Source organism: Gallus gallus, chromosome 2 (assembly GCF_016699485.2).
Source record: "Gallus gallus isolate bGalGal1 chromosome 2, bGalGal1.mat.broiler.GRCg7b, whole genome shotgun sequence".
Taxonomy (NCBI): Eukaryota; Metazoa; Chordata; class Aves; order Galliformes; family Phasianidae; genus Gallus; species Gallus gallus.
The window spans coordinates 132733602-132750022 of record NC_052533.1 but is presented as its reverse complement, the minus strand read 5'-3'; the positions used below and the strand labels follow the sequence as shown (position 1 = coordinate 132750022).

Below are 16421 nucleotides of genomic sequence, written 5' to 3'. Positions count from 1 at the left end.
CTCAATAATGACACATAGACTAAGGAAAAAAATTCTAGATTAAGAAAAATATACATTCTTATATGAACCAAACTTTGAATAAAAAAATTTAAACCCACTTCTTACTGCCAAATGTGGCTCTTGAGTGGGACTTATTCCAGAAATTTCCTCTAAATTCAAACACAAACTGCACGTTAAAAATAGAAGCTATCGACTTTTGTACTTCTTTTGAAGGAAATATTGCTTAAGTAATGCAAAAGTTAAAACAAGTATATTCACTGAAGGAGCTAGACCAAGTCTTTAATGCCTAAATTCATTTTATCAGGACCTAGTGGCAACTAGAGACAAAATATGGTTTGTCTCCATTCTTCATTTTTTAACTACCAGTCTTTTTTTTCCCTTTGTACACAACCAATTTCTCAAGGAAATTTGGTTAACTTCCTGCGCCTAGGAACATTAAGTTCAAAATTAACAAATTAATTAACTAACTATCTCACTTAACCGACATAATTACTAAATTAATTACATTAAGTAAAAGAAAGGCATCAATATTTGACCTTTTCAGCTATGCTGATGGGCAAAATATTGCTTCCCCTTAGGGTTATTAGAGAGTCATCCCTTATCTTTGTGAAAGCCTGCTCGGCCTGATTGGGTGTTGTGTACAATGTACTCTGCTGCTGACTACTTAATATTATAAAACATTTCTGCCAAGGGTCCCTGTAGATCTAAGTTGTTTATTAATCTAAAGATTCAGAACTATTGTCATAAATATTTTTTTTATCTATCTAAAAAGTTTGATTTTTTTTTTTCTGCTTTGGGGAAAAATAATGGTTATATGAAGAAAATCAATATAATGTTTCTGTTGTTTTATAGCAAAAATATTTCCAATAAGAACACTTCCACAAACAATTATTCTGACAGTTGTTTGTTTTGCCATTTCATTAAAGCAGTGATAGTAATTTTTTATTTAAGCTGGCTAGAGTGAAAATGTTATACAAAGCTTATTTTATCTGAGATTTCTCTTTTTTTTTCTTCCCCTCCCCCCCCCCCACAGTTTCAGTATAGAACCAAATTATGATTTTCTTTATATTTATGATGGACCAGACAGTAACAGCCCACTGATTGGGAGCTTTCAAGATAGCAAGCTTCCAGAGAGGATAGAAAGCAGTTCAAATAACATGCATCTGGCTTTTCGGAGTGATGGATCTGTTAGTTTCACAGGATTCCACCTGGAGTACAAAGGTAAATAAAATTATGTTTCTTTTGTTTTTAAAACATTCCTAAGCGTAAACTTCAGTCTGCTTTATTTCCTCATAGTTGTCTGCCTAATGAGGTTTTGGTTTTGTCTACAGGTATGGTAATGTGTATTATTATACATACAAAACACAATATTATAAGCATACTAATTAAAGACATAATCTTAGTATATGACTTCATTTAGAAGGTACATGATAAATGCATGATTCAAAATAAACAGAAAAGAATTGGCAACATCAGTTTACATACTTCAGAAATAATCATAGAATCATAGAATGGCCTGGGTTGAAAAGGACCATAATGATCATTGAGTTTCAACATCCCTGCTATGTGCGGGGTCGCCAACCACTAGACCAGGCTGCCCAAAGCCACATCCATCCTGGCCTTGAGTGCCTCCAGGGATGGGGCATCTAGAACCTCCTTGGGCAACCTGTTCCAGTGTGTCACCACCCTCTGAGTGAAAAAATTCTTCTTAATATCTAACCTAAACCTCTTCTGTCTCAGTTAAAGACCATTCCCCCCTGTCCTATCACTATCCATCCTTGTAAACAGCTGTTCCCCCTCCTGTTTATATGTTCCCTTCAAGTACTGGAAGGCCCCAGTGAGGTCTCCTCAGAGTCTTCTCTTTTCCAAGCTAAACAATCCCAGTTTCTTCAACCTCTCCTCATAGGAGAGGTGCTCCAGCCCTCTGATCATCTTAGTGGCCCTCCTCTGGACCTGCTCCAAGAGCTTCACATCCTTCCTGTACTGGGGGCCCCAGGCCTGGACACAGTAGTCCAGATGGGGTCTCACAAGAGCTGAGTAGAGGGGGATAATGATACAGTAACAAAACATTAGTACACTTATACATGGTTTTTTTGAGAACAGGATTTATTTTTATTTTTTCTCTATATAATAAGACATATTTTCATATTTGAATTAATGATTCTTATAAAATGAAATGATGTCCTACAACCTAGTAGGCCAATGTTGAAAATATGGGGCTAGACTTATGTAAGAGAGATTACAAGAGATTTGTCCACATATCTCAGACAGAAATCTCTGAGGACATAACATAATAAACAAGAAAATGGGACATATTCAATATAAAATGAATATAACAATTATCCAATTACCTGTAAAGGCAACTAGAGGGAAAATATGGATGTTGCTGGAATATCAATTCATCTTACTGTCTTTGGACTGATTTTCTTCTCAGTTTATTCTGAAACCAATTAATAAATGCAAAGGTATGTAAGGTAAAGAGTTAAGCATTTTTTACCTTAGCAAGTCCACAAAGGCTTCTTTTACTTTCCTAAATTCTTTGGATTTCACAGTTGTAAAGAAAGTTGTCTCCACAGTATGATGTAGTCCTAAGGCATAAAAAGTAGCTCTCCAGAATGCTGGTGGTGAACCCAGATTTATGTACTGCTCCATGCATAGTGTGGAGTTATATAGAAAGCACTTAAGTGATGTAGAACTTCCGAAGAACAAGCAACTATATAATTTTTTTTTCAGATGAACTAATATTTTTTCTTTTGTACTGTTAGATACACTCTTGTGTCATGGAGTTACAGTTCTGCTCATTCACATTCCAAGGCTGGAAAGTTGCACATAAGGGACAGTCTTTACATTCTTGACCTAGGTTTAAACACAGAAGTGAACCATTGTAATTTAGAATGAAGGCAGAATTCTTTTTCTAACCTTACTTTTAGTCTATGTGTGCCACTAGTATCACTTATTTCTTTCTGTGTTTCCAAGAAATCATGAACAAAGAAACTATGTAGAATTTACCCACATTTGTAAAGGGGCTGGAAATCTAATGGGAGGATGTCTATATTAGATTATGACTCCTATTTCTGTCTGGAGTATACATTCCAACCTTTCTACCTTTTAGCACTGAGACATAAACTAAAGGACATATATTAAAATGACCATTAATAGCCCCAAATATTATTGAATTTAGAGAGATAAGTGAAGTTTTATTACCCTCAGTGAATTATCCAGTTTTTTACTGGGACTTACTGCTAAATAAGATCTTGCACAGCTTAACTTATTTTAGGGGTTTCATAAGAGCAATTACTGTCAAGTCTTAAAGTTTGAAAGTAACTGCTATTAGCTGACTAAAAAAAAAAAAAAAAACACATTTGTAACATTTCATTACAATATTATAGATTTTTGTTAGTGTTTTACTTATTTTCAGTCTGTGTTTACATATTTAAGACTCTGAAATAGTAAGCTTATTAAGCATACCCTGAATCCAAAGCAAAAATCAAGCAGCAAAGAATGTATGTTTGAAACCTGAAACAAAAAATTCAGTCTCCAGTAACAAAAAAAACATTTGCATTAATAAAGAAAGGAAATATTTTCACCTACATAACTCTGTTTACTCTACTTGTTATCCTAACATTGCTGTTAATGGATTGTAAATATTTAAATAAAGTAAATGTGACATTTGCAATAGAAATCTGACATGCAATTAACTTATCCAAAAATAGTGACTACTTTAATAGGGAGCTACTTTTAGCAGAAAGTTTTGTGAATCTTGTGTCTTTTTTACTCATGACTGGACAGGTAATCTACAGTGCAGAGTTATTTATGGTGTGACATGCCATAAATAGGAGAGAAAAGGTAGAAGAATGGAAAGGATGATTTTAAGATGTACATTTAGCAGTTCTAAAATACCTTCTGTGAGAGCTGTCATTTTAGATTTCAAGAGTGGAGGTTAATATTTTCAATAGCAGAGAATGTTTGGAGTATTGAGGAAGCAAATTACAGATGATATTGTTGTAGATGACTAACAGACAAGCTGGTATAGAGAAAATACATGATACTTGGAAGAAGCATGACCTTGGTACTCCTTGGGAATTTTAACTACTGCAACAACTGCTGCAAGGATATTGTGGCTGAGCATAATCAGTTCAAAGTATCCCTTGGGTGTGGTCACGACAATTTCTTCATGCAAGTGATGCTCTAGGGTTTATCTACCCCGTGGCAGAGAGTCTGCTGGAATGGTTACTCGCTAACATAGAAATTCTCAGTGCTGTGATGATCAAGAGCAGCCTTGTAGTAAATTAAAAGCAACAAGAAAGCTGTAAAGGCAGAACAAGTTTAAGATTGACTCATGAGATTGAACATATGCAAGTCTATGGGGCTGGAAAACATGCATCCCAGGGTCCTAAAGGAGCTGGCTGATGTGGCTGCTAAGCTACTCTCCATTATGTTTGAGAAGTTGTGGCTTTTGGGCCATGACCCCAGGGACTGGGAAAAAGGAAACATCACTCCTGTTTACAAGAAAGGGAGGAAGGAGGACCCAAGAAGCTACAGGAAGGTGAGCCTCACGTTTGTGCCTGAGAAAATCATGGAACAAAACCTCCTAGAAGACATATTGAGGTACATGAGGGATGAGCAGGTGATCTGAGACAGCCAGCATGGCTTTACCAAGGGAAGGTCTTCCCTGACCAATCTGGTGGCCTTCTATGATGGAGTGGTGACATCAGTGGATAAAAGGAAGGCAACTGATGTCATCTGCCTGGACTTACGCAAGGTCTTTGACATGGTCCCCTCACCACATCCTTATCTCTAAATTGGAGAGGTGTGGATTTGATGGATGGGCTATTCAGTGGATAAGGAATTGGTTGGAAGGCTGTAGAGAGAGGGTTTTGTTGAATGGCCCTATGTGCAAATGGAAGCTGGTGACTAGTGGAGTCCCCTAAGGGTCTGTCTTGGAACTGCTGCTCTTCAATGTTTTCATCAATGACATCGATGATGGGCTTGAGTGCACCCTCAGCAAGTTTACCAATTACACCAAGCTGAGCAGTGCGGTTGACACATTAGAAGGAAGGGATGCCATCCAGAGGAACCTTGACAAACTTGAAAGGTGGGCCCATGTGAACCTAATGAGGTTCAATATACCAAAGTGCAAGGTTTTGCACTTGGGTCAGAGTAATCCCAGATATGGGAGATATGGCTGGGAGAAGATCTACTTGAGAGTAGCCCTGTGGAGAAGGACCAGGGGGTCCTGGTGGATGAAAAACTGAACATGAGCCAGCAGTGCATTCTTGCAGCTCAGGAGGCCGATGGTATTTTGGGCTCCATTAGAAGAGGGGTGGCCAGAAGGGACAGGGAAATTATTGTCTCTCTCTACTCTGCCTCATGAGGCCCCATCTGGAGTATAAGAAAGACAGGGAGCTGTTGGAGAGGGTCCATCCATCCAGCAAATATGATCAGAGGGCTGGAGCACTTCTCCTACAAAGACAGGCTGAGGGAGCTGGGCTTGTTCAGCTTGGAGAAGAAAAGGCTGTGAGAAGACCCCATTGCAGCCTTCCAGTATTTAAAAGGGGATTACAGACAGGAAGAAAATCAACTTTTTACTCCAGTAGATAGTGATAGGACAAGGGGGAATGGTTTTAAGCTTAAGGAGGGAAAGTTTAGACTAGATGTCGGGGTAAGTTCTTTACAGAGAAAGTGGTGAGGTCCTGGAACAGGTTGCCCAGAGAGGTTGTGGATGCCTGTCTCGCTCCACTTATAGGAGGGAGAGGAGATTCTTTAATACATGTGTACTGAATGGTGAGATTAAGACACAAAAGGTCAAATGTTGGTCCGACCAGTTTATTCCAAATCCTAGTCAATCAGGGAGATGGGAAAGGGGAGGCCAGCAATTATTACAAATTAGGGTGATGGGGAAGGGAAAGCGGGCAATAGGAAAGATAGGAAAGATCTGAAAAAAAAAAAAAAAAGAATCTCTTACAATGTCCCATCATCCCTAGAGGTGTTCAAGACCAGATTGGATGGGGCCCTGGGCAACCTGGTCTAGTATTGGATCTGGAGGTTGGTGACCTTGACTGTGGCAGGGGGGTTGAAACTTGGGTCCCTTCCAACCCAAGCCATTCTATGATGTAAGAATATGGTGCTCTATATGGTGCTTCCTTTGAAATACGGTCCCATATTATTCTGAGAGCCAAATTTCATGAGCTGGATAAAGTGGGTGGAACATTGTCATTCTTGCAGAACTCAGACTGGTAGCCAGTGGCTAGTTAATAATGTACAGAGTGTTCTCTTTATTGGTTATCTGTCTGATGGGATAAAGCAAGTTTGTGGACAATACCAATTTGATGGGAAAAGTCAGTACTCTGGAAAGTAGTACTATTGTCTAAATGAATAGATTGGATCAATGTGGTGAGAGCAATAGTATGAACTTAAACAAGATTAAGTGCCAAGTTGTATACTACTGTCAAAACAACCCCATACATTGACACAGGCTTGGGGCAGAGTGGCTAGGAAGCTCCATGAAGGGAAAGGATCTGTGGGTGTTGATAGCTGACTGAGTGAGAGCCAGCAGTGTGCCCAGGTGGCCAAGAAGGCCAATGGCATCTTGTAATGTTTCAGAAATAGTGTAGTCAGTAGGATCAGAGAGGCGATCATCCATGTACTCAATACTGGTGAGGGTGCACCTCAGGTATTGTGTTGAGTTTTGGGCCCCTCACTACAGGAAAGACATTGAGGCCCCACAGTGTGTTCAAAGAATGGCACTGAAGCAGTGAAAGGTCTGGAACACAAGTCTTATGGGGAGCTGCTGAGGGAACTGGGATTGTTCAGTCTGGAGAAGAGAAGGCTCAGGGAGACCTTTTTGCTCACTACAACTACCTGAAGGAGGTTGTGGTGAGGTGGGGAGTTGGTCTCTTTTCCTAGGTAACAGTGATAGGATGAGAGGCAATGACCTCAAGTTTTGCCAGGAGAGGTTCAGGTTGAATATTAGGAAAAAATTCTTCTCAGACAGAATGGTAAAGCATTGAAACAGGCTGCCCAGGGAAGTGATGGATAGGCTCTCCAGAAAAGGATTTGTAGGGCCTTGTGGACAGAAAATTTACTGTGAAGCAACATGACCTCTGGTAAAGAAAGGTAACTACCTTCTGGGCTGAGAATGGAAGCAAGAGTGGAATCAGCAGCTATGGGCAAGAGATCCTTCCACTTGTTGAAAGAATGGATGTGGCAGCCTGGACTAGTGGTTGGCAACCCTGCACACAGCAGGGGGTTTGAAACTAGACCTTTGAGGTCCATTTCAAACTAGGCCATTCTATGATTCTATGATGCTGTTTTGATCTTCAGAGGTCACACCTTGAGTACATTCAAGGTCTTATCAGTGCTGTGAAAGGATTTTGACACAGATAAGCAAGTCTAATGCAATGGAGAGTTTCCAAGATGGTTAGGAGAATAGAAGACATATCATAGAAAAAGAGTGAGGGAACTGGGCTTATTTCAGCTACCTAGTGGGAGTGTATAGAAAAGATAGAGCCAGAGTCACAGAGTACGTTTTACTTCATTCTTCATACATCATAGTCTGATATACTGAATTTTTCTTTAAAAGTTTACTTAACAGCCACTTCCGATTTCAAGAAGTAGTTTGAAGATGCTACGCATTTCAAGTTTTATTTTTAAGAATAGTTATTAAGAAACTGTGTTTCTGTAGGGATATTATTAGTGTTTTGTCAGCAAATTTAGCAGTCTGTCACAACAGTACCTTTGGTAAAAAGAAAATTATTGGTCTGTAATTGTTCCCCACAGAAAATCTGTGCTATGACAGATCATGTCTTTCCTCAGTTTTTGATTGAAGCTCGAGACATAATAGATTGCTTTAGCTTTTTCTCTTTTTAATTTCTTTTTTGATGCTAATGTATACCTTATCCAAAGACCTAAGAGAATTCTGAAACACAAATTTCTAACCATAAACTCAGGAATAATGATCTCACAGTATAAGCTTTAAAGAAGTTCTGTAATAGGTAATTCAATGTGCGTCGAGTACACTCTCAGCAAGTTTGCTGATGACAGCAAGCTGTGGGGTGCCACTGACACACCAGAGGGACAAAATGCTATCCAGAGGGACTTAGACAGGCTTGAGCAGTGGACCTAGGTGAATCTCATGAGGTTCAACAAATCCAAATGCAAGGTCATGCACCTGGGTCATGGCAACCCTCGCTACTAATACAAGCTGGGGGATGAAAATATTGAGAGCAGCCATGCTGAAAAAGACCTAGGGGTACTGGTGGATGGAAAGCTGGACATCAGCCAGCAGTGTGCCCTCGCAGCCCGGAAAGCCAACCATATCCTGGCAGCATCCAATGAAGCATGGCCAGCAGGTCAAGGGTGGTGATCCTGCCTCTCTATTCCATGCTGTTGAGGCATCACCTGTAGTACTGCATCCAGATGTGAGTCCTCAGTACAGGAGAGGCATAAACCTGTTGGAAATAATTTTCAGTTTCCAGATTTCTCAAACAACAGTTTAGTTGGTTTACATAATAATTCTTAATATCAGTGTGATATCTTACAGGCTTTTTGGTAACTTGATCCCTTAACATGTGATTGTCCACCCAGATTTTGGAATATGAGTGTTACAGAAGTGTTAGCCCTTCTTTTCATAATGTCATGCTGTATTATGAAGACTTACCTTTCAGAACATGAGACATTTAGATACTACATGCACAACATGCACTACAACTATCTAACTGAATCATTGTGGATTTATTATTACTATAATTAGGTGTTGTAACTCTCACCTTGCTACTATGCACATTTTCAATCAAAATGTGTGTTCATGGCAATGTCACCCACATTAGGAGATTTCCATGTTCTTTTGGAAAATGTGAAATCAAGATTTCAGGAGGATTATTCCATGTTTCTGTCTTCAAACATAAATATATGAAACCTTTATGGTTTTGTAATGTATTATTTCTCATCTCTCATAAATACTGAAATACATAGGTTGCTTTGAAAGTAATGCCTTATTTCAATGGAAACTGCAACAGATACAAAGGGCACAATAACACTATTTGATAGAGCAAATTCTCAGCTATGAAATACTATTTTTCAGCATAGTCACCACCTTTAGCTCTGCATTTTTGCCAGCAATGAACAAGAACCTTGATGACACTCTCTTACAATCTGCACTAGTGGAGGTGACTGTCACTGTTGCCACTGCTGAAATGTGCCAGTCACCACCTCACGGTGCTCACATCCACTGTTTGGTCTCCACAAGTGTTCAGCAAGTGTCGATGAATATGAATGGGTGCCATTTTCTTTCTCATGGAGGAATTCAATTACATGCTTTTGCTTCATGTGCATTTCCATGTCAGGCACCATTTGTCACTGTGCCCCTCTGTTGTCATCTGTCACACAACAACAAAATTTAATGGATTATTGGTGGGAAGGTTCAGCCTCTACTGACATACCACTAACATCTGCCTCTGATATCATGGGATAACATAATAAAGTAGGAAGCATTACTTTCAGAGTAGGCCTTGTATAAAATGGCCATAAAAATCAAAATGAAAATCTGTTTGCATCATTATCTTGTCTATGGTAGTGAGAAATATCTGATCTGTGGCTAAACTTTATAAAGTAAAGTTAAATATATTCTCATTTTTCTCTATTGTCCCTTAAGTTTTGAGAAACTTTAGCTTAGGGACTGCTAGAATCAGAGGAAGTATCTTTATACTTAAAGCTACTATAGCCTTTCGGCAGAGATCTGGAAGTGCAAAGATCTACAGTGCAATTATGACTGCTGCAACTCTTCTCAGGTATAGAAAGTTGGCACTGATCTTGCTGAAAGTAAATAAATATTCCCTCCTGACTTTCACCACAACACCCATAAATGATAAAGAAGAAAATCTGGATTTTCTGTCTTGTGCTTGATTAAAAAAATTACTCCAAATTACATCCTGCATAACACAAAATCGTATGATTCATTACCACAATGGTAGCATTTTCTAATGCATTTACCATTTTTTTTTTTCATTAATGGAAGAATATAGCTAATTTTCCTTAGATGTTTCTGTATAATAAAGTTGTTGAAAATATCCGAGTTGTTATTTTGGTGCCGTTTTTATGCCTTGAACTAGTGATCTTGTTATAGATCGTTATAGATATTCACTTAGGGTTTATTAGTTTTGAATATTTTTTTCTTTACATATTTTTTATTTTGTCACAAACCACTTATTTAGATTTCCTCCACTCATCAATTTTTAGACCATAGATGTTAAAACCAGGATGTGCCCAGTCTGCCAATAAGAGTGAAGTCTTGAAAAATGGTTCTTGTGATTACACTCTATAGGAATTTTGTGGTAAAAATATAAGTTATGTGAGTTCAGTCACTATGAAGCAATGAATTAAGTTTTTAAAGTGAAGGAGAGATGACTACAGTCACGGGAAATTGTTGCAGAAGAGAAAAAATTTCTAAAGTATATATAAAATGTGCAATAAGTAAGGCATTACATGTCTACACAGTTCTCAAAGAAGACCTTGAGAGAATTTCAAAAAGCATATGAAATGCTTTATATTATATTCAGAATTATGTTTATATTTTTCTCTTTTATAGCAAAGCTACGTGAATCTTGCTTTGATCCTGGAAATATAATGAATGGAACAAGACTTGGAATGGACTATAAACTAGGATCAACTGTAACATATTACTGTGATGCTGGTTATGTTTTGCAAGGATATTCTACACTAACTTGCATCATGGGAGATGATGGAAGACCTGGGTGGAACAGGGCTCTACCCAGTTGTCATGGTAAGAGCATTTTTTCATGTATTTTCTTTGTTCTTTTTATTCTTGTTTTGACGTATGGAAAAAAAAAAAAAAAAAAGAAGAAGAAAGAAAGAAAAAAGAAAAAAAAAAAGCTAAACAACAAAGCAAAACAACAGCAACAACAAAAAATGTACAAAATGAGATAATTTTAATAAACTTGTTTTTTGGGGGAAAGAAAAAATCTCTTTTGTATTGAATAAATAAATACTTTTGTTTAAACAACATCACATCATTTGTAGCAAATAAGGCTAATGATATCCTGGGCAAAGTATTGGGAAAAGTGCTGCTGACAGATCGAGAGGGGTAATTCTTCTACCCTCAGCACTGGTAAGACAACATCTGGAGTACTGTGCCCAGTTCTGGCCTCCTCTTCTCCATGGAGCTCATGGAGGCAGTCCAACACAGGGCCATGAAGCTGATGAAAGGACAGGAATATCTCTCCTATAAGGAAAGTCTGGGAGAACTTACCCTTTTCAGCTTAGAGAATGCTCTGGGGGATCTCATCTAGGCATACAAATACCTGAAGTGAGGTTAAAATCGGTGAGTTAAAATCAGATCTCTTCAGTATCATCTTAATTTCAAATCCTTTGAATAATTTGAAGATAAAAAGCTGAGAATCCATTTCCAATTAAGATAAAATATATTTGCTTTCAATAGAATATTGATTTTCTTTGTTGTGTACTTAAATTTTGATCACAAATTGAATAGACAGTTATGAACAAAACAGAAAAGAATATGTGTAAATTCACAAATAAACACAATAACTAAACTTGTAATTATAAAATTATAAGGACTTAAAGAACTTTATTATTTTCATTATCTGCCAAAAACATTATAGCAATGAACAGTGGCAAAAAAATTGAAAAAATAATGCTAGCAAATTTGGAAATGTGTACAAAATTGTATGATGTTGAGTGAAGGTCAGCTGTTTCTTCCTCAGTTTAAAATTGGATATGAATATTTTCTAGTTTTTTTCTAGAGAGAATTCAGTCAGGATGGTACTTATATGTAAGAAAAGATAGGTTTCCTCCTTTTTGGAGGTTTTTTTTTCCTGGATGAACTAGGCCTTACTTAAAAGATGGTGGACATTTCCTTAGAATGGTATATTACATGTTAAGATGAATTAAAAAAAACCCATCATCATCGTCATCAACAACAACAAAATAGCTTAAATGTTTTTTGTTTGTTTGTTTTGTTTTCATTTGTACTTATTTTGCTTTTTCTCCTGCTTGGAGTTGATGAAGATTTGTAGATATGTTGCTGTGATGTGTAATAGCGTATTTTTACCCCATAATAAATGCTTTCCTGTACTGAAAAATAGAGCATTTATTTATCTATGAGAAAGATAATAATAGTAGATTATCTTTCAGTTGTATAACACTGACTGAAACAATTTGTAAGTTGAACTTTTGGCCTTGGCAGCTGTCCAGTCTCACCTAGATAAAAAATTTGCTTAATAGAGAAATTACATTCCTCCATTGTGCAAATTGTATATTTGAAACTCCATAAACATGACAGTATTGCAACAAAATGCAGTATACAATATAGCTCAGTTTATTTGTATTTGTTTTTCATTTTCTTATTTGTTTTTGAGAAGAATTTTTGAGAAATTGAACTCCCTTTATGATTGTAATATTTTGATCTAAAGATTTAGGTATAAAGTCTGTAAATAAGTTTGTTTAAAAGTTACTTTTCTGCCTATCATCTACACTTTTAACATCAAATTGTGATTCAGGATCTTCTGTCCTGGGAGCCATATTTAGTCATACAGCTTTGTAGGGGGATTGAAGTATCTCAGAATCTGAAAATGTTACCAATGAGTAACATTTCATTTTGCTCATATTTGGAGTTAAGTAGGACAGAGGAGAGATAGGAATGATGTTCAAAACTCCAGATGGCTCTCAAGGCTCAAGGGACATGCTTTACAACATGCAGAATTGGTCTTGTAAAGATAGTTCAAAGAGCACAGAAAAACTTTTTCTGTTTAAAAAGAACTTGTGTCAAAAATATGTAATCATTTATATGAAGACAATAATAAGATAAATAACATTGAATATCTTGACAGGAGGGTGAAACTGATATGCAGTAATTCAAAGTTGGTCCTTCTTGTTGCAGCATATGCTGATATTTTCACTGAATAGTAAAATCTCAAAAGAGGAGAAGAATACCCTCTCTCGGTCCATTTTGAGTAGCTTGTATTAACTTAACATATCCTCCTGAAGATGGCATCTCTTTATTTAGAAACACTGTTGTCCTGGGTCTGGTCAGGCTTTGGCATGAACTAGCTAATTAATTGCTCAGTCTGTCAAAACATACTTTTCTGGGAATGTGCAAAACTAGAAAATGAGTAGTTCCAGAGTTCGAAAGTCAATAACAGTTGATTTTGGAGTTAGATGAAAGCTGAACAGAGGCTTTCAGGATCATAGAAAACTAGTTTTCTGAAATTCTCTTGTACCTTTACAAACCAAATAAGTTTTTTTGTTAATATCCTAGTCCTATATACATTAAGCTTTTCTGAAGCATTTGGTTAAAATCATTATTCCAAATGATCTTGGGCCTCTCTAATAAGTGTAGTAAGTAAACCAAATCATTGGTTTCATTTTTTTTTTATGAACACATGCAAAGATTATCCAAGGTAATGTGCTAAACTATTTGTCATTTCATGGTGGATGTCAAGAACAGGATCTAATTAACATATGTAGATGCAGTGTTCCTATGACAGACATAATGGTAAATAATTTCTCTTAGCTTCACCGACTATTGTTTATTTTATGTTTTTGGTACCAAGCAACAATTGTTCACAGAATAACAGAAGGCCCTGCAATGGAAGATTGCATTTGTGATTGAGTGTAAGGCCTTGCTCCTAACAGAAGAAATAATTTATTTGCCACAAGATATATTGCTATATTTTGTTATACTGTGTTGTATAGGCTTTGGGAATATTTGAGTACAGGCTTTAAATTTTCTCCATCTGAAAGATACAGTAAACTATCTCAGATATTGTCATAAACTGTTTATGCCATGATTTATGTTTTATGCCACTCTTTTTTTTAATAAAACAGAAGTACTCAATATATTCACATGCATTCTTTTTTAAAGATGTATTTAAAAGAAAAGTCAATTTCACACTCTGACATTTTAAAACAATAGAAACATTCTTAAATACAATTGCAACAAGCAATCTTAATTCCTAATCTTATGGGCAATAGTACATAATTACATATGATAGCAGTTCAGTGATTTAAGACAATACTAATGACTGGATGCGTATGTAGTATCAAGAGAAAAAAATCCACTTTTCTGTTATATGACCTGGAGGATAATTTTCTTTATTAGTAGCCAGGAAAAGGGGTGCTTGCAACCTCATCATCTCCCAGTGTACTGTTTTCCTAAGAACTGAAATGTCAAAGGACATACCATTTTTCTTCTGGCTAGGAGGTTGCCTTTTGGTTTAATTTGTGTCTATTGGTACTTGTACTAAATTTTTTTGGAACTGTCTTAAGCTATCACACATAAGCAATTAAAAAAAAAAAAGATTTTGAAAGGAACAAGACATTAGTTAGAAGCTTAATATTCATTACCTTACATCTGTGATATTTAGCATTCTCATCTATATTGAAGAAGCAACCAAAGAAAATATGTTTCTAGGAAAAAAAAAAAAAAAAAAAAAAAACACCTGTTTTTAAAAGAAAGAATAGATGAAAAACTAAAATGTAACTGAGATTGGAGTCAAACACTATATTAACGATGTTACTGATGGATAGTAGCAACCGCATTTTACATTGGTTGCAGTTGCTGTCCGTTTTTTTGTCGTTGTTCCTTTATTGTTAAAAACATTCATGTATAATTTCTTCTAATATTTCATAAATCTAATGTACAAAACTGATACTTGTTTCTGTCATTCTTTTGCAGAGCCTCAGTATGATTAATTTGCTTTAAAATAGTTTACCTGTGACAGTTTGCATTTAATACATTGTCTTCATACTTTGAAGGTTGCAAAGGATTTAATGAGATCATGCAATAAAAGCAGATATGTAGTGAAGATACCAAGCCAGCATAGCTTGTAAACACACGAAAGAATCAGAAATTAAGCCTCAGAAATCCGATGTGTCTTTTTCTTTTTAGAAAATGGCCTTCATCAGAAACTTTGAGAATGATATGAGTTTAAATGCTTGGCATTTATAGTGTAAAAAAAGCACCAAAGTCATTCAGAGAGTTGTTTGCAGGAATGGAAAGCCTTCTGCTTATTCAGCATTCTATTAAAGCAGAAAAGTTTTAAAGGCACACTTAAAATATGTGGAAGAGGTGGCATAGATGATCAATTTATACACATTCATTTTTCCTCCTTTGCAAGTCTGACAAATTAATATGAAATCAACTTACCCATACTAATTTTAAATTTGAATAATGACTAAAAGATATTACAAAATGAAATTAATTAATTACCATAGATATGTGAGCAAGTTGTGCTACCTGCTCTTGGATTTCCACTGTAATAGGACTATTATGGATAGACATCTTTAGTACATACATAAGAATTCTTCCTTTATTGAGCACTCAGGTGAGGTATAATTGATATTTTTCTTGTACTGTGCACTTTTGTCATGCATTATCATGTTTACACAATTCATTTGAGTAGATAAAACATATATGAAAATATACTTCTATTTACTTTATAAAGCATGGAGACAAGATTTATGCTTTTATTTTAAAGCTACCTAGCAGATCTCTTAAATCTCTGCAAATAAATGTTGTACAGCCAGTAGTTGGAAAAAACAAAAACAAAAAAAAACCCACAGTAGTTTCCTCTGTATTGTTTATGTTTATGATTCTGTGCAATGTCACCCATTATTTTGCATAAATTTGTGTTTCAAGTTGTGAAGAGTGAAATAACACAAGGAGAATCAGTGCAGGTGGATGGAGAATAGAGAGTTAAGAGTCAGTATATAAGACTGTTTCTGATGCTCTGAAATCTTTTCACTTTTCTGCTGCATGTTTTTTTTTTACTGTTCACAGGACTGTGCTTAGACAATGTATTAAAATGCATGAAATTATTTGTCATAACTTGAGTTAGCAGTGTCCTGGTTTCAGTTCAGACAGTGTTAACAGCACACTGGTGGTTTAGTTATTGTTAAGTGATGGGTGTATGCCCAGGGCCAGGCAGAGACGCTCAGTAGGGGAGAGTCACCTCCATGATGGCATGGGGCAGGGAGCAGGCCACAGTACAGGCTGTGCTGGGCTGCATCTGACCGACAGGCTATGGGTTGGACATGCCTGAGTTAAGTAATTGCAGAAGGGACAGAGTATTCGCTTGTTACTTATGCTGAATGTCACTTCAGAGAATGAAGCTGTGTTTGATACTTCCAAACAATGCTCAATTGAACTGTATAAGAAGCATACTTTATTTTTATATATTTTTACTTTACTTTTCATAGTTTTCATGTTTTACAATGTATTTCTAATTTTATTTTTGTCCAGGACAAGACATCTGTTTTATGGAATCACATAAACCATGGCTTGAGCACTTAGAAATAGTATTTTAATCAACTAGGATTGCATTTTAAATATGTAAAATGACTCAAATGCTACATATTCTGAAAAATTAATTGCTTATGGTCAGACC

The 16421-nt window shown here is 36.3% G+C and overlaps 1 protein-coding gene across 6 annotated transcripts in view; it reads left to right on the top strand.

Annotated features, from left to right (window-relative positions):
• The window catches only part of CSMD3 (CUB and Sushi multiple domains 3), a 567558-nt gene that overhangs the window by 419942 nt on the left and 131195 nt on the right, over positions 1-16421 (top strand). For all 6 annotated transcript variants that reach the window (XM_040695846.2, XM_015283035.4, XM_040695845.2 and 3 more), the window contains 2 exons: positions 1034-1221; positions 10586-10780. In XM_040695846.2, the coding sequence (XP_040551780.1) occupies positions 1034-1221; positions 10586-10780 (383 nt within the window). The remainder of the gene's footprint in view (positions 1-1033; positions 1222-10585; positions 10781-16421) is intronic.